Raw genomic sequence first — 24,416 nt, 5'->3', positions numbered from 1 at the left:
TTAAAGGGAGAGAAACTATATGCTGAACTGTTCTTTTCGCCCACTCAATTTTTGCTGATCGATATAATAACCGTAGCAATTTTGAAGCTATATAAACTCTCGGATGTTATATTTTTTAGGCGGAATTATTTTTCTTTTCTCCTTCTATGGGGATTTATCAAACTTCAAAGTTTATACTTTAAACGAATTTTTGCAAATCCATTTTTCCGTTTTTAAAATCTCCCGATTTATCGATGTTAAATTTTTGCTATTTGGTACAATTTTTGTTTTCCAGTACCAGTTGTAGTTGTGGTATTAAACAGGAACTTAGAAACTACATATTTGAAAATTTATTTCATTAAAACTCTTTCATGTTTAATGATAAATCTGAATTAACAGTTAACTTGGTTACCATGACTAGGTTTATAAAACAGCAGATCACCAGACCAGTTTAACAAATCAATTTTCAACAGTTCATTTCAGTTTTCCAGATATGAAATATATGTTTCTATTCTCCCCACTTTGGTCAGGTAAGAATAAAAACTCATAATTAATTAAACTTAATCAATCGTGTTTTCATTTGGAATAGTAAAACCCACACAATCGGGTTTTCAACTAGGATAGTGGAACCCACTCTATTTGGTTTGCAATTGGGATACTGAAACCCGCACAATCGAAAGTCATGAGACATTATGGAGGCTTCTTTCGCTTGCAGCTGGCTCACAGTTCTGCGCTTCTTGCTATCAACATTATAGCGTTTGCTGGCATTAGTGTGACTGAAACCGATTGCGCAAGCCTGCTGAAAGCAACTGACAAACCAGCTGAGTACAAACTTCTGTTGTCAGTGAGCAGAGCTATTCGCTTCAATGTCTTTCTTACCAATTCAGAGAGTCCTCCAAATGATTAAAAAGCCATGGGAATAAATTGAACACCTATGTTGGCACATTGTTGGGAATATTGCTCCAACTTCCTGTCTTCCGCAGCTCTCAGGGCAAAACCAGACTTCCTCGGCGCAATTGAAATAATACTGGGTTGCTGACGGTTGCCCAGCTGACCAACAAGATAAATACACATCTCCAGGTCGAGAATTTGTTTCTGGTATCAGGTTTTTCTGCTCGCAAACTGGTGACAGGTTGGCAGCGCTGCAAGCGGATAAATTTTGTCTCTTAGGTGGTCATGTCGCGAAATCATATCGCCCCGCCTATGACATGTCACAGCATGATCACCGAGTGTATCCAAAGATCCTGTTTTACAATAGGGACACTTCCTTTCTTTTTCATATATGGCAGCGCCAAGTCTGTACTTCACAACTGCACGAAACTCGTTTGGCAAGAGATGGAGGCCGAGAGCCGGTATGAGAGCTGCCGATAACCATGCTCCTTATTGAGGCAGAGAGACAGTGACAATAAACGAGCTTTTTTTCGGACGTTTGATTTTCAATTAATTTATTACGAGCAATTTCGCCGAGGACTTCCTGTATTTTGCTTTGAGTAAGCTGAGATATTGACAAACCATTTGTTTCATCAATCATTTTGGTAAAAGTGTGATCTGCTGTCGGACTTTGGCCAGTTATAAGCTCTACTAATGTAGCAGACTCCGATATCGAACCAATATAGACTGCTTTTATCTGATCAGACGCTCGTCGAATTCCAATTCCAGTCTTATTGATAGGCAAACATGCTTGATGATCGATTCATTGGACAAGACTGTTCCCAGTATATTCTCAAAAGTTGTCCTTTGAAGCGAGTCAAATTCCTCAATAATATTTATAGCTTCCTCTGATGGTATTGCAGCGCAGTGAATACACCATTTTTGGCGCACCCAGGCAACTACGTATAATGCCAAGAGCACACTGTGGTTCGTTTATGTACTTGAGGTTCTCCAGTAATTTTTCGATCTTTTAAACACGTTTCTGTATCGAGGAAGCAACGAATCGGGGGGATCTAACAGCAGCACCCAGTATTTCAAGTCCCTCCCTACTGTATCTTTTAATTCTGCTATCGATCGTGTTCAGAGTTCCTTTTGACCAGACCTCACATTTGTCTCTTCTGAGTTCTAGGCCACAAGTTTTGCCCGATACAGTCAATATATCTAAAGCCTCGTTCAGTTCGGGTTCTGTTCCAGCGATAATACCATCGTCAAGGTACCAACAGTGTTGGGTAAGATTAGGTATTTTTGTTTTAATCTCTTCTATTATAGGCCACAATGTTAGGGAGAACAACAGAGGACCCAAGGGATCTCCTTGTTGCACTCCAGATTGACTCGTTACAGATTTATTACTATAATAAAGATGACTGTGCTGTGAGTAGCATTATATGGCAATTGATGCAAGACTCGGCATTAATGTAGCAGCTGCATTTAGAATTTGACTTCGTTCAATGGAATTGAAGCCGTTTTTAAAATCGATCCGTAATATTCCTGCATCCTGTGAAAGCTGCAATTTCTCAAGTGTAATTTTGGTCACGTATGATACTTTCAACTCCAACCTTCACTCCTACACCAAGTTGTTTAGACGAGAAGAGTTCGGCCGACTCTGTTTGTGTTTGTTTGGCTATGCATTTTGCAACCAAGTGTTGCAAGACCTCGCCCACAGCTATCGGACGTACATCGCCTTTTAATTTCTTCAAGGCAGTTAAAGAAGCACTGCAGAAAACTGGTGCCACTGACACAGGGAGCTGACCTCTGCTGGCCAAATTCACTAGCTTTATAATGCTTGTTTAGATTGATCAGAAGCAGTGCAATCAACTGCGGGCAAAAGGTGTTCAGGGTACATTTTAAATGGACCAGCAGCTGAGAAATTGGGGAAGGCTTCTATTTGGCCAAATACAGTTGGCTCATCAAACTGATGAGCTTGGGAGCTGTAATCTTGAATTTGCAGCCGAGGTTCTTCCAGAGGGTGTAGAGTTTTAAGAATTTTTGCTGCTCTCCCGAATGGGCCTTGGAGGCACAGCGCCTTAGCACGAGCTGCAAGTGCTTCTATGGTTTCAGTAACGGTTTTTCTTGATTGCTTCATCGATGCAGCTTCATACCAAAGTCCGGCGTAGTCCCCGCTTTCCAGCGCACAAACCGTTTTGACAATAAGTTTTCCTGATTTTGTTTGTGTTTCCACCACTATTAGACACTGTAATATGTATTTACCAATGGCAAATAGCTTCTTCCAGTTTTCTGTGCAGTTTGGCTGTGAGATACATCCCTCGATAGTTTTGGTGAGAACGTCAGACCAACTGAGTCGAAATTTGACCGGTATGTACCGTAGTGTTGGAATCAGTTTCTTGCAAATTGTTTCCAAGTCTGGCAGTCCAATAGGATTTTTGTTTGATGCACCAGGACTGACCTCTGTGCTACTTAAACTTGTTTCTGTTTCGCCAGTCAAAACTATCTCATCAATGCGGGCTGCTATATCACGTGGAATCTTTTTTGTGTTTGACAATGAGGAGCTAAATTGAGTGTATGCACACCCATTCATCAAATTGTGGTCCCCAACTTGAATAACTGATTTTAGTTTTGTTGTTTTTGTGGCTTTTCACAGTTATTTTAGACAGTCTGTCTTTTCTATCAGGATAAAACAGCACTGTATCAACAGGAACTTGAAAACGGGGGTCAGAGTTGTCAACTGTCAAGTTGCTCATTGACTGTGTTAATCCAGAGGATTGGTTTCCTTCACTTAGTGTCTGATAACACACTGTTTTCAACAAAACTAGAACCATCTACTGTTGTACATTCATAGCGAGGCGATAGCTGAGGCACTTATTGGCCTTCTCTTGGTTTTTTTTACTTTTCAATGAACTTGATTTGTATTGAGGTGCTGTCTTTTTTAAAAGATCTGTTCACACATATTTTCCTGATGTTTGAAGTCAAGTTGGAGTAGTCAATTGGTCACAACGAGATGTGGAGCGAGCGAGTGGTTTTGCGGCGTAAACTTTTTTCATTCAAATTTTTAAGTAGAGTGAAAACTGAGTGTATGAACAAAATGTTGCTTTCTCGCTAGTGGTTTTTTGTTTACATGCGGCATTTTCGCATCAGTTTTTTACTGTCTTTACTACTCGAAGAGGAGTATTGGTAGAGCTTCCTCTTTTTATCGATAATTTAGTTGGAGTGTATTTAAAACAGGAAGTGAAATGCGTGAAATTAATGATTAGGTCAAACTACTAAAGAGCAGAGAAAAAGAGAGTGGTTTTCTGTTTACGTCATATTTTTGAGACCGAGCGAGAAAAGTAGGTGTGAAAATTTTTCGCTTAGCGAGCCAAATTTTTTTGATCACAAGCAGTTTTTTGTTTAAACGCCATTTTTTTCTGGTAATGGTGTTTGTCTCCGTTTGCTATTAACAGTACGTCTAGAATCGTTTTTCACCATCTGAAGCATATAATGCAATGTAAGACTCAATTTTGAGCTATTTTTAACATTCTGCCATGTTCAAGGCGTTTTTATCAGTTTTTTATTCCTCATCAAATATCTATGGCATTTGGGGTTTTCTGTGGTTTAAATTAGTTACTCTACTTGTTTTGGCTATTTTTTGACCTCACTGATTTCAATTTTGAGTTGTTTAATTTAAAGATATTGAATTAGTTTTGAGCAAAATTTTGGCCGATTTTTGCCTGTTTTAAGTTTTTCGTCTTCTTATGTTTTGCTTGCCCCTGTAGTTTTTCTTTTTCCTTCATAGATTTTGAGCTATTATACAGGTGTTACTCCTAAAGGTTGCCACTGAAGACTAGGCACGACTAATATTTATCCGAAAAACGTAAAACACAAATTTAAAATTCTTTTGTTTTTTTTTTGTTTTTGGCATTTTCTATTGTTTGTTTCTAGGACCTGTTGGGTAGGTGATTGCTGGAGCAGAAGAGAAGAATATTTGGTTTTACTCAATTTTATTGTCGGGAAGTAGCGTCTTTGCCTTTTCTGGATTATTTTAGTCAAGAATTGTTGTAAGAATATATGTTGGCTTCGTCTTACATTTTTTTGTTTTCCTCGATTTTCTGCATGGCCTGTTTATGTTGGTTCATCCCTCAATTGGCGGTGGTTTGATGAGTGGAGACTAACCGTACCACACGTTGTACAAGGTTTTTTTTTCGCAAACAACTGTTTTTGTGTCCAACATATAAAAAATACTGAAGTTTTTCTGAAATTTTTCTTGTCAGATACATTTTCATTGTTATTAATTGCTCTTGAACGAGTTGGTCTTTTGTTATGCAAATTTTTCGCTTGGCCATTTTGCGTTTTTTTTCTAGAACATTCTCTGACTTCTCAAGTAACTTTTTCACGCTTTCTTTCTTCATTTTTGAGTTATTTCTGTTGCTCTCACTCTGCATTAAAGCTTGTCACTATTATAAACTCGGTTGCAGCATAGCGAAAACAAGGATTTGATAGCCGAGTGGTAAGTGCATCTGGTTTTGGATCGGGAGGTCAGTGATTCGAATCCCGGTGGGTTCAAATCTTTTCTCCCCGCCTGTTGTTCGAGAGCAATTCTTCCGACATTAGTCGGTTTATGTTTTTTCCCTGTTGTTGTTTCAAAATGATTGGTACATTTGTTTACATAGTTTCTTATGTCGATTAGGGTGGGTAACTTTCTTTTTCGAGTTGTTTCCGGAATTCTTTCGGCTATGTTTTTGATAGATTTTTTTTTTCGAAACGGTATTCCCAATCCTGTCATAGTTTAGGATGACTAGGTGTAGTTTTTTGCTTAGTCAATCAAATTTTCTGAATGGCTTATTGCTCTCACTAACGGCATTTGCGCGCGAGAAGTTATTTCTCATTCTCTTTAGCCAACGTTTTTTGCTTATTTGTGTGATTAGATTTTGATCATACGTGACTTACCTCTCTCAATAAAATAATTTTTGCTTTTTAAAACTCAAGTTTAAGTTGAATGTTAGTTTAGGGTCAAAGGAACTCATATATAATAAAGGTCCCTAATGAAAAGGCTTCTGCGCAATGAATTTTAAGAAGCTTAAGTATTTTATCACTGAGTGCTTTTTACATAGCGTTTTGAGCGGCGCCGATAACTTTTTCAACTTATCTATCTGTTGTTTCTGTCTCTTTATACGGCACGCAAATTTATTCTTTCGCAGTTATTCCGGAAATCTGCCGGCTATGTTTTTTGCATGGTTTTTTATGATGTTCTGTTTTTTCTACGATGTAAAAAATTATTTGCAAACGAGCGAATTTTTTTGATCACCTGCTGAATTTGCAAAGCAGTCTTTCTTTTTTGAAATCCAGTTTTTTAAGGTAACGGTGTTTGTTCCAATTTGTTAACTAGTAATAGTGCGTTTGGACGAATTTTCGACTATCTGAAGCAAATAATGCACGTTTAAGCTCAATTTCGAGCTATTTTTACCATTTCGTCATGTTGGAGGCTTTTTTGTTTTCAAATTTTTATAGCATTCGGCCATTTCTGTGGTTTAAATAAGTTCTCTATCTGTTTTGGGTGGCAAGGTAATGAATTTATTTTCATATTGAGTTGTTTTACTCAAAGATAATGTAGTAAACTTAAGTAAATTTCTTGTTTTGCGCTTCTCGGTGTCGTTTTTCTCGTTCGATCTTTATTGTGGGCTATGCTACAGGTGTTGCTCCTAAAAGTTACCATTAATTACAATAAATTTTTCTATGAAATTTTTACACTGATTTCTAGTCCTTTTCAGTTTTTCATTTTTTGCATTTTTTTGTTTTGATATTTTTCTGAAGGGCGGTTCTTAAAGGTTGACCCCCACCCCCCCCCCCCCATCAGCCCCCCTCACTTCACCCACCCCCAATCCCAAACCCTGCACATCGTTGAGGCCATACGGGCCCGTGTAGCCAAAGACTCCCCTCCCACCATTGTCCTCCCCCTGCTGCGCTCATCTCACGCCCCTTCAATTAAGCTAAAGCTGGCCCTACTAAAACGTGGCTAGCTACTGATGAATCGAACAGCTCGCCAGTCGTTTCAGAGCCGTTCGGCAGACTTTAGTCAGTTATATTTCTATTATTGTTCCACAATTTTTAGTGTAATGAAATACAAGGTTCCTCGAGTCTGTTTTATAGTTGGGTTCGTTTCCGGAATTCCTGCGGCCTTGTTTTTTAAAGATGTTCCTTTTTTCATGTTTGCTTTTTCACGTCAGTGAGATTAATCAGGTTAGATTAGAAAAGGGGTGGAAAAGCGAGAAAGTCCCACGGGTAATTTTTTTCAAACTGCCTTTAAAGTGGAGTGAGAAATTGATGTTAGCGCAAATAATCTCACGTGCGGCAATTTGTCTGCTGTTTTTAGTGTTTCTACTCATGAGTGCGATTAATGTTACATGTGTTCTAATTGCGCCAATTTGCAATTCAACTGGCATATGTTGCTGTTTATGACTTTGAGGCTGTTGGTTGTCTTAAAGTGTTCGTAAATAATTGATTTTTCCTCTTTCTGTCTGCTGTCTTATCATTTCGTCTCTTTAATGAGATGTTTCAATGGTAGCTAATGAGGCATAGTTTAACCTAATTATTGGTTCGAATTCGTGGCGAGTATTTGTTGTACTTTTGTTGTCTTATCATTTAGCTCAATTATAGTTTAAGGTACAGGTTTCACGGGTTGCTCATCTTAAGTTGCTGTACTAGTCTTTAATTGTACTTTTTTTAAATTTTTTAATTAGTTTTTACCTCTTTTTTGCTTTTCTGTCATTGATTTCCACCAAGCTATCGTATTATGTACTCTTTCTAAAGGTGCGTATAGTCGACATTTTCATAACGTATTTTTATTGTTAGGGATTTTTATCTTTTATCGTGAAAACAAATTATTGTACTTAGATTTTTTAGCGCATATAGCGTGCGTCGTTGGCTTATTTGACTGTGTTAGCTGCATTTTGTGGTAAGTTTGTAATTTTCTGCCCATTAGTTAATTCAGTTCTTTGGACTGTACTGCAGGACTTGTACTGCTATGTTTTTATCTTTCGTCAAAGAAAAATTTGTTTCGCTTTACCGCATTTTGCGTTGTCAACATTTTGTATCTCTTGACTGCTATCATTTCTGCGGACTAGTTCTTCCTTCGTTCACTCTCCTCTATGTGCTTTTAATCAGCAAATCAATCTAAAGTGAATGGAGTCCTAAAAAATCAGGAATAGAAATGGGATAAAACCATACATCCTAATATTATTGCCTGCTACTTGCAATTTGTTCTTAAATGTCTCAGTTGCCCTCTCTAATGCTTACCGGCATCGATACTAGTCACTGTATCCATTCAATAAAAACAGCAGTTTATACGACTAGGAAATGACATTAATATAATTCATACTTTGAAAACGTTTTTGTACAAATATCAATTTTCCTTTTTATTGTTTTTTTAAATACCAATCGGGTTTTGGGAATCACTTCCGATATCTTTTGGCAATATGCCGGGTATGTTTTTAATTTGCTCGTAAATGAAGTTGAAGAACTTTTTTAGGGCCTGCCGGTATTTTTATGGGACTTTAATATGGCCATTTTTGTCTGGCCGGTTTGACTTTTCGTCGAGAAACCGGATAAACTGATAAATTGCGAGGATCTTAAGTTGCTGTACTAGTCTCTAATTGTACTTTTTTGTTTTATTTTTTAATTAGTTTCTGCCTCTTTTTTGCTTTTCTGTCATTAATTTCCACCAAGCTATCGTATTATGTACTCTTTCTAAAGATGCGTATAGTCGATGTTTTCATAACGTATTTTTATTGTTAGGGATCTTTTATCATGAAAAAATATTGTACTTAGATTTTTTGCGCATATAGCGTGCATCGTTGGCCTTTTTGACTGTGTTGGTTGAATTTTGTTGTAGCTTTATAATTGTCAGCCCATTAGTTAACTCAATTCTTTCGATTGTTTTACTTGTCATGTTGATTTTTCCTTCGTCAAAGAAAGATTTGTTTCGATCTACCTCTCTTTGCCGCTTTGTCAGCATTTTGCATGTCTTGACTTTTTCGATTTCTCTGGACTAGTTTATTCCTTCGCGCGTTCTTGTCAAACTGCTTTTAATCAGCAAATCAAGCTAAATTGGATAGAGTCCTTAAGATTGAAATCAGGAATAGAAACGGGTTAAACCCATGAATCCCAATTGTATTTGCCCGCTACTTGAAATTTGTTTTTAAATGTCTCAGTTGACCTCTGTAATGCGTACCGGTATCGATACTAGACCCTGTATCTTCTTACTAAAAACAGGAGTTCATACGACTCGGAAATGACATCAATATAATTCGCATTTTAACATGTTTTTACATATATCAATTTCCCTTTGTTGTTTTTTTGCTATCCCAATCCGGTTTTGGGAGTCAACTGCGGATATTTTTTGGCAATCTGCCCGGTATGTTGTTAAATCGGTCGCAAGTAAAGGCAGAAAATATTTTGGTCTTGCTGGTCTTTTTAGGCGACTTTTTGCTTGGCCGTTTTTTTTTGTCTGACCGATTTGACTTTTCGTCGAGAAACGGGATAAGCTGATAAATTGCGAGGATCTTAATTTGCTGTACTAGTCTCTAATGGTACGTTTTTACGAAACATAATTTCATTGTGCAAAGGGTAACTTTGTTGGTTTTGAACCCCCTCCAACTCTACTTATGTGAGTGTATGAGCTCGCAAGTCGAGTGTACGTTTTGGTTCAGTTGAGGATAAACGGTCGACCTGTTGATTTTAGTTGGGAAATGCCTCAGCATCTGTGAGTGAATAGTCAAGCGGAGAGTTGCAACGTTTATGCTTTGACTTTTTCTGTTACTCTTAATTCTGCTTCGTTAAAGTTGGTTTTCTTCAGTGAACACAGTAGCTTCAAAAGAGTTATATTGCTTAGCTCTACCGATTTATAGTAATCACTGCTCAAATTAATGTCATTGTCGTATCGTATATCAACAACAGTGTTATTTATTATTAGTCTTAACGACTGATTGAATGTATCGTTGTTGTGAGGGTCTTTCTGTTCTAGGCCAATATCATCGAGCGTACTATCGACATTCCTTTCAAGCAGCACAAAGCCCTGATAGGCAAAGCAGGTGCTCACATCAAGTCAATCGTGAACGAGTGTGGCGGTGACGTCACAGTCCACTTTCCTCAAGATGGAACCAATCAAGTCCAGATCCGAGGAGACAAGAAAGAGGTATTTCTTAAGCATGGTTGATTAGTGAAATTGAACAATTTAATCGCGTACCTGGTTGCTCTCAAACAAAAATAAGGGTCGCGTGGAAATTGCTGTGCAAATATACGTCTGGAAACTGACTTTTTGTACTGAAATATCTGCGTATCAAGGTTGGAATTCCATTTTTGTAGCTGTGAAAATGTAAGTTTGGCGTTGCTTATTTTGCTTTTGTCTTGGCGTTCTTTTCGTTTCGTCATGACTTCATTTTTCGCCTACAATTTTTTACCTCGTACTGCTAGAAAGAGCAATTTTGTTCAACTTTTGACTCGTGGTTGTTTTATTCTTTCGATGCAGATGACGTTATTAATGGTCGCGGAGCGATAGTAATGCTATTATTGGTTTCATCGTGGTTTCTGCGAAATAAAGGTGAGTATTAGTTTAATATCGGTCCTTTTACGACTCGAAGAGGGGGCATTGAGATTCTACAGGATTTTTTTAGCTCAAGCAAGTTTGTTCATGACTTGAACTTTTGACGTTTGTTTTCGAACGTTGACTTTTTGAGAAGTTCTCTTCCCATTACAGTTCCTTCTCCCTATTCAAACTACCCACACCCCACACTCCAATTATCCCCCATCCCCGCTTAACCCCCCTCCCCCTCGACTACATCGCCATCTCTCCCACCACCTACCTTCCCCATCTTGCCTCCCCCACGCCCACCTGCTCGCCTCATATTTTTAAAACGATATCTGTTGAATCATTAGGCTATTTATTTCTTCCCTTTCGTTTCATTAGGCGTTATTTCTTTTTTTTTTGATGTTTCTGTTTTTAGATAAGATTAGGTTAGTAACTATATTGCACGACTAAGATTTCGTCTTTTACGAGGCTGATGTTCAGGCGTTTGAACTGGAAAACGAATGAAGTCACATTGACTTACCTCACTGTGATTTTTTCTAACTTAAGCTCATTTGAGAACACAAGGCTTCTAATATGCATGGTGAAATTCTTAACTGCCTCCCTCACTTACTCCCCCATGCCCCACACTGTTCAACCTATACTGGAACTTATAAGTTCCAATCAAGCAAGGCCATACAGAAAGATAGTTCTAATGTAAATCCTCCTTATATCATATCCATAAAACCGTTTGTCATTTTTTTGGTATCCTGAGTTTTCAGTTTCCGATCTCTGAACTTATAAAAGGCCCGAATTTGATCGGTTCTAGGCTTCAAATATAAATTTTAACTTATCATCTGCACATATGACACACTACCTGACTCGTTTAGTGCCCCGTCCTACCTCTCCCACATAACTCACCCATCTTCCCTCCCCTAGATGCCTTCACCCTTCTTGTCTCCCCCACCATCAACTAACCACCTCATTTTTTACAACAATGTCTATAGTTTCATTAGGCTACTTCTTTGGTCGGTATTTCTTTTCTTTGATATTTCTTATTTCAGGTAAGGTTAGTGTGGTAATTACCTGAATCAAGGGTCAATTTTTACAGTATCTTTTTTCCGTTTATATAAATGAACCACCCGAAATAATTGTCAATGAGTGCTATTTATACGCGGATGACACAAAAATCATCAGCACTGTAGACAATAAAATGCAGCTGGAAAAAGATATTGAAAATGCTATTGTTTGGAGCAAGGAGAATCGGTTAAACTTCAATTTCGAGAAGTTAAAAACGTGCAATTTTCCTTACGTAAAAATCAAAACAAGCAAATTTTGCGTCTTACCAGCAATGGAACCATCTCACAGGAAAGACACTTCAAAGACCTGGGCATATGTTTTTCAGAAAATTTATGGGACTATCACTTAAGTTTTGTTCTACTAAAAGCCAATCAAAAGCTTGCTTATCTAAGAGATCAATTCCAATTGAAACAAAATTATCAGTTAAATGCAATCTAGTCAAAACTTACATAATTTCGATCTTGTTTTATGGATCAGATGTTTGGTATGCCAGTAAAACTATCATCAGGCAAATGGAAAGGCTTCAGAGAAAAAGTTTAAAATCGAGACAATCAAAAAGTCATTATACTGATAAAGAATACAATGATTGTCTTCGATCAGTAAATTTACTTCCGATCACGTATCAACTTGTCTTTTTTGATCTTTGTTTTAAACAAATTTTGTCAAGAAAACTAACACTTCAGGCAGAGCAATTCTGGCAAATAAGGAATGGACATCCGAAAACACGATCAAACGATAAAATATTTTTATACTCAAAAGAATGTAATCGCCAGCGTTGCCGATGTAATTTTTTCTAATGAGTTACAAATTTCAACAATTCGATGTCACTGGCGCGTGATTTTCCCAACTATAACCCATATTCAAGTCCTCCCAAATTCAAAAGAGAAGTCAAAGAATATCTATTTGATTTAGCTAAGAATAATTTTAATTACAAACCGTACCCATATGGATGGACAGTGTTTGAGGGAGATCAAATTCAAGCCCCGTGAGGGAATTACTAAGCTTGGTGAAACCAAGTTTAGTGAAATTCATTATTATTATTATTTATTAATATTATTATTATTATTATTATTATTATTATTATTATTTTTATTATTATTATTATTATTATTGTACTATTATTATTTTTATTGCACGACTCTTCGAGCTGTTTCCAGTTGTCTACTGGCTATGTCTTTGTTTTTTACGAGGCTGAGTCTTTTCAGGCGTATGAACTGAAAGCGATCGAAGTCAAATTGTCTTACCTCACTAAGAGAAGGGATTTTTTTTCTCAAACCTACGTTCATTTGAGAACACAGTGTTTCTAATATGCATGTTCAAAATTTCAAATACCTCCGCGCCTACTCCCCAACCCCCACTTGCCCGCGCCATTCTACCTAGACTGGAACTGGAAGATACCGAAAGATAGTTCTAGTGTAAATCCTCCTAATTTTTTATCCATAATTCAAAACCATTTCTCTCTTTTTTGGTATCCTGAGTTGTCAGTTTTCAATCGCTGAACTTATCAAATGCCGGAATTTGCTTGGTTCTAGGTTTCCAAAAATAAATTTTAGCTTAACATCTGCCATCTTTGACATACTACCTACTCATTTGGTGCAGTAACCCGTTTAGAACCTGTTTTCTAGGTCATTGATATAGCCAGTAGTAGAAAGTGTGAAGAGTTGAGTGAAATACAGAATGAAAACCGGCAAAACGCGTGGTCTTTGATAATTGTTGCAATAATTACGAAAGTTATTGAGCAGATGGCAATTGTTGTTTTCAATTAGCTTATAAGCCTTCTGAAAGCTGACCTTATTATCAAATATGACTACTAAGTTGGGGTTTTTGGGGGGATAATGGAGAAGTCCCCCTACTTTGGGTTTATTGGTATTCGTAATTTTGTGTCTGAATGAGGATGTACGTTTTTCTTAGTAAACTTTGGAGATGTAACTTAATTTTGCCAAAAAAAGTCCTCCCATCAGAAAACTATTTTCCGCGTCATTGTTTAGTCTACCAAAATGTGAACAAAAATGGAGCTTTTGTTTTACCCAAAAAATCATGCACGAGGGCTTTCATTTTTAATCTCAACCGGGAGTCAATTGCGGCTATTTTCCAACCGGGAGGCAATTGCGGCAATCTCAAGCTTCAATTGCGGCTATTTTCCAATTTGCTGGCTGGGTTTTAATATTAATGCAGGGTCGTCTATCGCTGTCAAAGATATTTGACGTCTGAGATTCAGCCTCCAAAACAATTGCCTTCCAAAGCAATAAATTGGATATTACGTTTGTTAATTTTAGGTAGAAAAGGTGGTGACGAGGTTGAATGAGGAGGCGAATAAGATCTGTGAGGCGACTGAGGATCTGAAGGTGAAGCAGGAGCTGCATAGGTTCTTAATTGGACGGGAGGGAAGTTACGTGAGAAAGTTGCAGGAGGAGTCTGGTGGCTGCACCATCCTGTTCGACAACTCAAGTGACGTCATCACTCTGGCTGGATCCAAGGATTCCATTGCCAAGGCCAAGAAACTCATCACCGCAAGAGTACAACAGCTTGTAAGTTCAATGCATTGCAAATGTCCCGTCTACGTCCATGATTTTTCGTTGTCTTCGTCATTTTCAGAGATAGGAAGACCAAATTTATTTGTCATGTCCTAGGGTAGTAGTGGATAGGAAGCAAAACAACATCTTTCAAGAGTCTCCGAACTTTTCACTGCCTTTTCGCCAAATTGCTTACAAATTGGTAATTAATTGCCCTCAAACATTGCTATTATATTATTCCTCCGGTCTTTTTAATAGCCGCAAAGCGATAGCTGGGGCTATTATTGGCCTTCTCTTGGTTTTTTACAATTCAAAGAATTTGAATTGTTTTGGGGCGCTGTCTTTTTTACGACTCGAAGAGGAGTATTGGAGAAGTCTTTTTTACGACTCGAAGAGGAGTATTGGAGAAGTCCTTTTTACGACTCGAAGATGAGTATTGGAGAAGTCCTTTTTTTTAATCAATTTTTTTGGAGTGAATTTTGAAGCGGGAAATGAAACGCGTGAAAAAATTTGGAGTGATTTTGGTGCTGATTAAAAGTGAAGAGCGGAGCGAAAAGAGAGTGGTTTTTGTTCATACCGCTGTTTTTTGAGAGAGGGAGAATTTGATGTGTGAAAAATTTCTCCAAGCGAGCGCAATTTTTTTGTTCACGTGCGGCTTTAAAAAGCAGTTTTTTTGCAACTTTTGATGTTTATGAGGTTTGATTATGATATTGTGTTAGTTTCAGGCTGGTTTTGGTCGGAATTGAAGGTTTCAAGTAGTTGGTTTGATTTTTAGTGCTAATTTGGAGGTTTTTGATCAGTTTTGCGGATTTTTAGACGAAATTTAATGATTTTTTACCGTTTTTTTTTTGTTTTACTGCTTCAAGTGGGATTTTAATAGAAGTTAGTTAAGGAATTTCTGGATACCAATTGATTAAAATTTTGTTAGTTTAAATCATTTTTTTCTTAGGAAAAATGACAGAAAAATTGAAATTTTTAACGATTTTTCTTATTTTCTTTGCAGTTCTTTTTTTTTCATCTTAGACAATTTTCTTACCCTATTGTGACTTGTTCATTGTTTTGCGAGGTTTTCATTGCTCTAATTGCAAAGGAACCTTATTCGGCTTTATGTTTCATTGTACTAATAAAAAAACTCATTAAGTTTTAATAGTTTTTCTTGTTCAATTTGTTTTTGAATGCCGTTTCTATTCCTTAATTTCTTTATGGCATTTGTGGAGGATAAGGGTTCACAGTAGTTGTTCTAGTTGTTAAGTCATAGGTTTGGGCAATTTTCTCCTGCGAGTCGTTTGCGGAATTCTCTTCGGCTATTTTTTTTAATCAATTTAGTGGAGTGATTCTTGAAGCTGGAAATGAAACGCGTGAAAAATTTTGGAGTGATTTTGGCTCTGAACAAAAGTGAAGAGCGGAGCGAAAAGAGAGTGATTTTTGTTCGTACCGCTGTTTTTGAGAGAGCGAGAAATTGATGTGTGAAAAAATTTTCTCTAAGCGAGCAAAATTTTTTTGTTCGTGCGGCTTTTAAAAGCAGTTGCAGTTTTTTTGCAACTTTTGATGGTGATGAGGTTGGATTATGATATTGTAGTAGTTTTAGGCTCGTTTTGCTAGGAATTGAAGGTTTCAAGTAGTTAATTTGAGTTTAATGCTAATTTGGAGGTTTTTGATCAGTTTTGCTGGTTTTTAGACGGAATTTAATTATTTTTTGCCTGTTTTTTTTTGTTTGAATGCTTTAAGTGGGATTTGAATAGAAGCTTGTTACATATGGAATATTCAGATACCAATTGATTGAATTTTTCTAGGTATAAATCATTTTTTTCTTAGGGAAATTGACAGAAAAATTGAGAAATTTTAAACCATTTTATTTTTTTTTGCAATTTTTTTTTATCTTAGACAGTTGTCTTAGCCTAATATGACTTGCCCATTGTTTTGCGAGTTTTTCATTGCTCTAAAAGCAAAGGAACTTTACTCGGCTTTATGTTTCCTTGTGCTTTAAAAAAACTCATTAAGTTCTAGTTTTTTTTGTTCGATTTGTTTTTGAATGCCGTTTCTATTCTTCCTTAAATTTTTTATGGCATATATGGAGGTTCAGGGTTCACAATAGTTGTTATAGTTGTTTAGTCATAAATATGTGCAATTTTCTTTTTATTTCATTTTTGTACGCACTTTTGGTTGTCTACAGTTTCATAAAAATTAACTTCGAATTGTTTTTAATTAAAGAAAATCAAGTAAATTTGAGCAATTTCTTGTCAGTTTTTGTCAGCTTTTTAAGTTTTTTTTATCTATTTCATCCAAGTTTAATCAATCTCGCTGTCCTTTGCCTTGATCAATTCTTAGTTACGATGAATTATATAGTTGTATTTATTCTTAAGTCGTATTTGAAATAAAGACAGGGCATTTTTCACTGAAATAAGTTACAAATTTTCTAATTTTCTCCAGGTTTTGTTTCTTTGTTTTTTTCAATACTTATATCTGTTACTTTTTTTCTGCTTATAATGGTAGGATGACTGATGCAGCAGAAAGTTTATGTATAAGTTCTCTAACTATTGTTTTGAAGGTTGGGTTTTACCGTTTTAGAGAATTTTGTTCTAATTTTTATAGAATATTGTTTTCATTTTTCTGTTGTTCCTTCGCCATCAACTTTTCTCGTTGCTGGCTTTTTTCTCTATGAGACCCTTAGATTATCTTCAGTTGATATTGTGCTGTTGCGAAATGGCCGTTTTTTTTACCAAGTCTAATCTTTTTTTGGAGTCGCAACTTGATGTAATTTTTTCTCGGATGCTTTTTGTCATACTTTTTTCTCATATAAGTTTTTCTTTTTTGTTTTAAAATGTTAAAAGTGTAAACGAGTAGGAGGTGCTTCAGGTCACTGAACAATGCCTGTTTTTTCTTCTCCGGGTTGTTTCCGGAATTCTTCCGGCTATGTTTTTTTAAGATCTGTTCACACTTCATGATTTTTGAAGTCAATTTGGGGTAGTGATTTTGGTCACGGCGAAACAGGAAATGGAGCGAAAAAGCGAGCGGTTTTGCGGCGTGAGTTTTTAAAGTAGAGTGAGAAAACGGTGTTTGAACAAAAATTTGGTTGCTCGGTAGTGGATTATTGTTCACATGCGGTAATTTCACTCTGTTTTTTTTACTGTTTTTAATAGCCGCCCTCATCTTCTCAGCCGGCTATTATTGCGCTCGTATTTTTTTTTTACTTCGTCAAACTTTTTTTCGCTTTACCATTTTGCCGCTTTTTCGACATTTTGCGTGAAATCTTTTTGACTTCTCTAGGCTAGTTTCTCTCTTCTCTCATTCTGCTAAAAGTGAGTTTGAACATCAGTTGCTAAGCAAAGCAATTCAAAATGAACAGAGTCGGTATAAAAAATTGAAGTCAAAAATAGAACCGGGATAAACACATAAAGCCCAATTTTAGATGCCCGCTATTTGAACGTCGTTCCTATAGGTCTTAGTTACCACCTCTAATGCTTATCGGTGTTGATAGTAGCCCCTGTAGCCTCTCTCTAAGAAACAGAAATATGTTCAACTACGGAATGCCATCAAAATAAATCGGACTTAAAAAATATTTTTGTACAAAAATCTTTTTTTTTCAATATATTCTATTCGTTCAATCCCAATCATGCTTATTGGAATCAACGGCGGCTATTTTCCGGCAATCTGTCGGGTATGTTTTTGATTTTTTGGATCGAATTTTTTTCTAAATGGTTTTCCCAACCCATTCACAGCTCACTCTAGGCCTTGTTTTTGGTTTGAATTAAATCTCATTTCTCGCTAATAGTCTTTGTTTACATGCGGCATTTTGACATTGATTTTCTGTTTTCTCTTATTTTTTAATCTGATTTTTTTTTAAAATAGTTATCTTAATTCACTCATAGTCCATTCTAGGTCTAGTTTTTCTGTTTAGTAAATGGAAATTCTTTGAATTGTATTTCAGGACTTGTCCTGCTATGTTTTTTATTTCGTCGCGATTTTTTTACGACCATATGATGTCACAACCACTTAAAATCTGCTTTTTGTTCATTCGTTCAGGCAATTTCAACTGAAGTGCGTGTGTGACGTCAGTTTCCGCTCTTAGTGGAGCGAGTTTTTTTGCTCATTCGCGTGATTAAATTTTTGGTCACACTTGACTTACCTCACTTTGAAATTGACTTTTGTTTACTTTAATTCAAAGCGATAAGGTCAAATGGGTGTGTGTCACTCTAAATGAAGGTTATTTGAGAGCAGCTAATAGAGGCAGCAAAAAAATTATACAGATTTTTAATCAAATTATAACATATCAGCCTTCAATGAAAAGATTAATTTTTTTGGTCCGTCTGTCTTACTGTTTTTTTTGAGACTGCAGATCTACGAAGCTATTGCGGCTATTTTCTGGCAATCTGCCAGCTAAGTTTTGTCCTTTCGTTTGACAGATTTTCGTCTGATGCTTAAGACTTTTCGTCCTCAAAAACGGGATAAACAGGTGAAACCCGAAGGGCAGCAAGTGGCTCAGCAGCTCTTAGAACCTTACGCTTTATTAATAGCCTCCGTCAGCCTCTGAGCGGCTATTATTTAGGCGCTCTCCTTTTTACAATTCAAAGAATTTGAATTGAATTGGGGCGCTGTCTTTTTTACGACTCGAAGAGGAGTATTGGTGGAGCGTCTTTTTTATTTTGATCGGGAATTTTGTTGGTGTGTATTTGAACCAGGATGTGAAATGCGTGAAAAGAAAGTGTTTAGGTCAAATAGCGGAAGAGCTGCCAGAAGAGAGTGATTTTTTGTTGGTGTCGATTATTTGAGAGAGAGAGAGCTAGAATAGTTGGTGTGAAAAAATTTTCACTGAGCAAGCGTAATTTTTTTCGTGCGGCTCTTTGAATGCAGTTTTTATAGCTCGAACTCCTTGTTCCGTCAAAAGTGTTAAGTCAATTATTTAAAGTGCTTATTGTGCGTTTAGAAGCTATTTGATCCTTTGAAGTGATTTTTGCACTTCTGGTATTAATTTTTAGCTGTTTTTTAACCATTTTGCTGGTTTTAAGCTTTCAGCAAATTTTCTCTTCAATTTCGTTATAGCATTTGGGATGTTTTGGTAGTTGACGTGAGTTTTTGTACGCACTTTTGGTTGTCTATCAGTTTCATAAAAACTAACTTCGAATTGTTTTTATGTAAAGAAAATCAAGTAAATTTGAGCAATTTCTCGTCAGTTTTTGTCAGCTTTTCAAGTTTTTTTTTTGCTTATTTCATCCAATTTTAATGGTTCTCGCTGTCCTTTGCCTTGGTCAATTCTTATTTAAGATGAATGGTATAGTTGTATTTATACTTAAGTCGGATTTGAAATAAAGACAGGGCATTTCTCACTGAGATAAGTTACAAATTTTCTAAGTTTTTTCAGGTTTTGTTTCTTTGTTTTTTTCAATACTTATATCTGTTACTTTTTTCTGCTTATATTGGTAGGATGACTGATCCAGCAGAAAGTTTATGTATAAGTTCTCTAACTATTGTTTTGAAGGTTGGGTTTTACCGTTTTAGAGAATTTTGTTCTAGTTTTTATAGAATATTGTTTTCATTTTTCGGTTATTCCTTTGCCATCAGCTTTCTCGTTGCTGGGTTTTTTCTCTATGAGACTCTTAGATTGTCTTCAGTTGATATTGTGCTGTTGGGAAATGCCCGTTTTTTTGTATTACCAAGTCTAACCTTTTTTTGGAGTCGCAACTTGATGTAATTTTTTATCGGATGCTTTTTTGTCATATTCTTTTCTGATGTAAGTTCTCCTGTTATTGTTTTAAAACGTTTAGTGTAATCAAGTAGGTGCTTCAGGTCAGCGAAGAATGTCTGTTTTTTTTTTACTCCGAGTTGTTTCCGGATTTTTTGCGGCTATGTTTTTTAAGATCTGTTTACACATTTTCATGATCTTTGTAATTAAATTAGAGTGATAATTTTGGTCACGCCGAAACAGGAAGTGGAGCGAAAAGCGAGTTGTTTTGTGGCGTGAACTTTTTTCAATCTAACTTTTAAATTGAGCGAGAAAACGGTGTGTAAACAAAAATTCGCTTTTTTGCTAGTGGTTTTTTGTTCACATGCGGGATTTCGCTTCCATTTTTACTGTTTTTCCGATTTTTTTTGATGGAATCTTATTCTAAATGGTTTTCCCAATCCAGCTGTAGTCCATTCGAGCTCTCGTTTTTTGTTTAGTCAATGAAAATTCTTTGAATTGTAGGTCAGGGCGTGTCCTATGTTTTTTTTAATTTGCTTTAACTTTTTTACATAAGTTCGAGAGCTCGTTTTTTACTCGATTTGCACGCTTGACTTCTGACTACTTCGCTCACTATTTCAAGTGAATGGATTTTAAATCCAAGTCGAAAGAGCAAAACCAAAAAGAATTGGGATCAACCGATAAAGCCTTGTAGTAGTGCATTAGGTTATCAAAGTTCATTAGAGCGATTGCTAGCTGACATTAGTATTAAACTTATTTGCTTTCATTTTTGAAGCTGAATTAAGTATAGTTTTAGAATCTAACTGAAACTACATCTAGTTGGAACATTTTTTTGAAACTTAGGGTAAATTTTTTGTCAATTTCGACCTCTTCTTTTTTCTGTTTCAATCCTGATGTGTGTCAACGGCGGTATTTTCCGGCAATCTGCCGGCTAAGTTTTTTTTGCAGCGTATCAGAATCCCGCTATAGATTTTATAGAAAAAGCAAAAGCAAAATTATGTATTGATGAGATTCGCAGTTAAGAGAAAATTTTGTCTTGGCATAAGATAAGGCTCTGGCCCCACTGCCTGTGGGAGACACAATATAATGGCAGAGGAGATAAAGGTGAGTCAGCCGGTGATTATATCATTGACTGACCGATTTAGTGGGTGAGGTGTGTTGTGCATTTAGGAGAGTACAGTGGAGAGTGAGGTGGACATTGATCCGAAACTACATCGCTACTTCATGCAAAACAACCGCAGAGTCCTCTCCCAGGTCATGGACGAGTGTGGAGGTGTCCAGATCAGCTTCCCGCCTCTCGCCCCAGCCACCTCCGCCAACTCCACCCCGCAGAGTCAGTCACCTACTGTCAAAGTCAAAGGACCTGCTGAGTATGTGACACAAGCCAAAAACAGACTCAACGACATTGTCGAAGATCTTAAAAATCAGGTTTGGTGATTAATTGCTCTCGTAGATAGTGTGACTTTTCGAGTGACTTTTACGCTCTTGACTATTTGCGTTTCATGTGATCTAAAATACTTCCGACATTTAGTCGGTTAAGTTCTTTTGTTTGTCAAAATCAAATGAAAAGTTTCTGACCCCGACGTGATTCGAACACGCAACCTTCTGATCTGGAGTCAGACGCGCTACCGTTGCGCCACGGAGTCTTGTAAGCTTGTATCCATTATGCTAGTATATACTTTTCATATGTATATGATTGCATTCTATCCTAGTCTGCAGATTAGACTGAATCACGTATAATATACACATAGTGTGGGGTATACTGTATTGGATGGCCGCCGTATTGGCCGACAGGGCGTTTAGCCGACAACCAAAAAATGAGAAATTTAACCGACAATTTAAGTAAAACGAGCAATAAAACTTATTCTGAAGCTGTGATTGGCCAATTTAAAACACTATTTCGTAGCGGACAAATATACAGCAGTTTTTTCATCAACTAGTGTAACGAAGGTCTATCCGTGGTGGGACCGTATTTAACCGCATCTGGCTATGCCTCGCGGGCCATGGGCTTGCCTCAGCGGCCCGTGGGACTTGATATGAATCTATCACAACCGAACTACTGATTAATGGACCAATGAGACTTTGAGATTTGGATCTTTTCCGTTTGTGCCCCCCCCCCCCCAAAAAAAAATAATGGTAAATAATGGTTTAATCCCATGTTCGGTTGTGATTGTTTCATAAGTCCCACGGGCCACTGAGGCATGGCCATTAAGTACGTTAAAACATACGTGTAATAGCGACTGCTAATTGTAGTCGGATTATCGAACGAAAAAAAAAATCAAAATGCATTGTGTAAATGGCATCGGGTATATTGGCATTAAGTATATTGTCCTGACACCAATCATTTACTATGTAATGGCTTGTGGTTTGTAACTCGGGGTGGGGGGGCGTACTGGGGCACAAACGGAAAAGATCCAAATTCTCATTTTTCGGTTAACATGGCAATCGCTCGAGCGTAGACCAACGTTTACAATCGTCATAAACGGCTGCTCCCTCGTATTTATAGCGTGTACTATTGAGGGTAAGTAGCCGCCGATAGCTCAGTTGGTAGAGCGGAGGACTGTAGAGTGTACTGTGATCCTTAGGTCCCTGGTTCGAGTCCGGGTCGGCGGAGAACATTTTGTTCAATACATCAAAATAATTATGAAACAAATTCTGTTTTTAAATTAAAACCATTTTTTTTCCAGACATGGGAGTATATCGAGATAGAGCCTGTTCATCATCGCACGATCTTAGGGAAGAGTGGATCAAACGTGCAGCAGATTGAGACTGAGCTCAACGTGCGCGTAAAGTTTCCAGACCAAGGAAGACCTCAAGGCGACTCACCTGTGCATAATGCGCAGCTGAATGTACTCACGATAGCCGGAGCACCTAAGCCTCCCCCGCAGCAGCACAATCAGGTACTAGTCATGGGTCGCAAAGAGAACGTGAACAAGGCTGGAGAGCGGCTGCTTGCCTTGGTACCGATCGAAGGCACTGTTGATGTTCCACAGCGGTTCCATTCCACCCTGATCGGGTCTGGGGGTGGACAGCTCCGGGAGATGCAAACGAAGCACAATGTGCGCATCTCGATTCCCAGGTCAAGTGCTGGAGGGTCTGGTGCAATGAACGGCGGAGGAGAGAACAATGGGGGAGGAGATGGTGACGAGTGGCGCAGTGCTGACAAAGTGATCGTGTTCGGGACTCCCGAGAACGTGCAAAGTGCCAAGGAGGACCTGGAGAGGGTAGTCAGTGAGCTAGTTGCCAAATCCTACAGAATTGAGGTAAGGTTATATTTCCTGCTTTACAATAACAATAAGATCAGACCCCTCCTCCTTGTTGAAGTTGTGACATTCTAAAACAGTGTTATTAATAGCCGCCCTCATCTTCTCAGCCGGCTATTATAGCGCTCCTTTTTTTACAATCCAAGAATTGGATTGTATTGGTGTTCTGTCTTTTTTTATAGCTGCGAAGCTGTAAGCTGAGCGTAGCTATATTGCGGTGCTCTTGGTTTTTTACAATTCAAAGAATTTGAATTGTATTGGGGCGCTGTCTTTTTTTTAAGATCTGTTCACACATTTTCATGATTTTTGAAGTCAAATTGGAGTAGTGATTTTGGTCACGCCGAAACAGGAAATGGAGCGAAAAAGCGAGTGGTTTTGCGGCGTGAAATTTTTTCGCTCTAATTTTAAAGTAGAGTGAGAAAATGGTGTGTGAACAAAAATTCGTTTTCTCGGTAGTGGTTTTTTTTGTTCACATGCGGCAATTTCACTCTGATTTTTACTGTTTTTCGTTCTTTTGGATCGGATTTTTTAAGTGGTTTTCCCAATCCATTCACAGCTCATTCTAGGCCTAGTTTTTTGTGTGAACCAAATTTTCATTTCTCGCTAGTAGTGTTTTGTTCACATGCGGCATTTTGACACCGATTTTTTGTGTTTTTTTCAATTTTTTTTATCTGATTTTTTTTAGAAATGATTATCCCAATTCACTCATAGTCCGTTATAAGTCGTTTATTGTTTAGTCAATGAAAATTCTTTGAATTGTACGTCAAGACTTGTCCTGCTATGTTTTTTTGTCGTCTGACGCTCTTTTTTCGTTTTACATTTGTTCACACAGCAAAGCTGAAAAAGTCAAATTTTCTGAATGACTTCTTCCTCTCACTAACGGCATTTGCGCGCGTGACGTCATTTCTCACTCGCTTTAGCGAAAGTTTTTAGGTTATTTGCGTGATTAGATTTTGATCATACGTGACTTACCTCACTCAATAAAATGACTTTTGCACTTTAAAACCTAGGTTTAATTTGAATTTGTTTAAGGTCAAAGGAACTCATATGTGCAGTAAAGGTCCCTAATAAGAGGCTTCTGTGGAATGAATTTTTAAAACCTTTATTGTTTTATCGCTGAATGTTTTTTAGCCTAGTTTTTTGAGCGGCGTCGATTTTTTTTTCAATTTAGATCTGTATCTGTTTCTATCTTTATTATATGGCACGCAGGTCTATTTTTTCGCAGCTATTCCGGCAATCTGCCGGCTATGTTTTATTTTTGTAAGATGTTTTCACGCCTGTTTTCATGACTTTGAGCTTTCAAAATGGGATAAACAGTTAGGGCTCAGCGGGCATCAAGTTTCATTAGAGCCCCGCTTTTAGTAGTCACTCAAGAACTCAGCGTGGTGAAGCTACTGGGAAGGCCGTAATTCAAGGTTAAAAGGTCATTTTTGGGAGTTTTTGAGCCTAAAATAATGCACTTAAATTTTAGCACTTTC

General features: G+C 37.3%; 1 protein-coding gene and 2 non-coding genes across 3 annotated transcripts in view; 2 read left to right on the top strand and 1 right to left on the bottom strand.

Annotated features, from left to right (window-relative positions):
• LOC142339970 (vigilin-like) overlaps positions 1 to 24,416 on the top strand; it is a 121,257-nt gene that overhangs the window by 58,964 nt on the left and 37,877 nt on the right. Inside the window, exons 10-13 of the mRNA XM_075390349.1 lie at positions 9,863 to 10,033; positions 13,759 to 14,010; positions 20,846 to 21,103; positions 22,363 to 22,938. Coding sequence (XP_075246464.1) covers positions 9,863 to 10,033; positions 13,759 to 14,010; positions 20,846 to 21,103; positions 22,363 to 22,938 — 1,257 coding nt within the window. The remainder of the gene's footprint in view (positions 1 to 9,862; positions 10,034 to 13,758; positions 14,011 to 20,845; positions 21,104 to 22,362; positions 22,939 to 24,416) is intronic.
• Positions 21,250 to 21,321, bottom strand: Trnaw-cca (transfer RNA tryptophan (anticodon CCA)). The gene has a single exon. It is a non-coding gene; the product is annotated as a tRNA-Trp (tRNA).
• On the top strand, positions 22,205 to 22,288 carry Trnay-gua (transfer RNA tyrosine (anticodon GUA)). Its single transcript is given in 2 exon segments — positions 22,205 to 22,241; positions 22,253 to 22,288. It is a non-coding gene; the product is annotated as a tRNA-Tyr (tRNA).

Source organism: Convolutriloba macropyga, chromosome 1 (assembly GCF_964194025.1).
Source record: "Convolutriloba macropyga chromosome 1, txConMacr16.3, whole genome shotgun sequence".
In the NCBI taxonomy this organism is placed as follows: domain Eukaryota; kingdom Metazoa; phylum Xenacoelomorpha; order Acoela; family Convolutidae; genus Convolutriloba; species Convolutriloba macropyga.
This window is presented reverse-complemented; position numbering and strand designations above follow the sequence as displayed.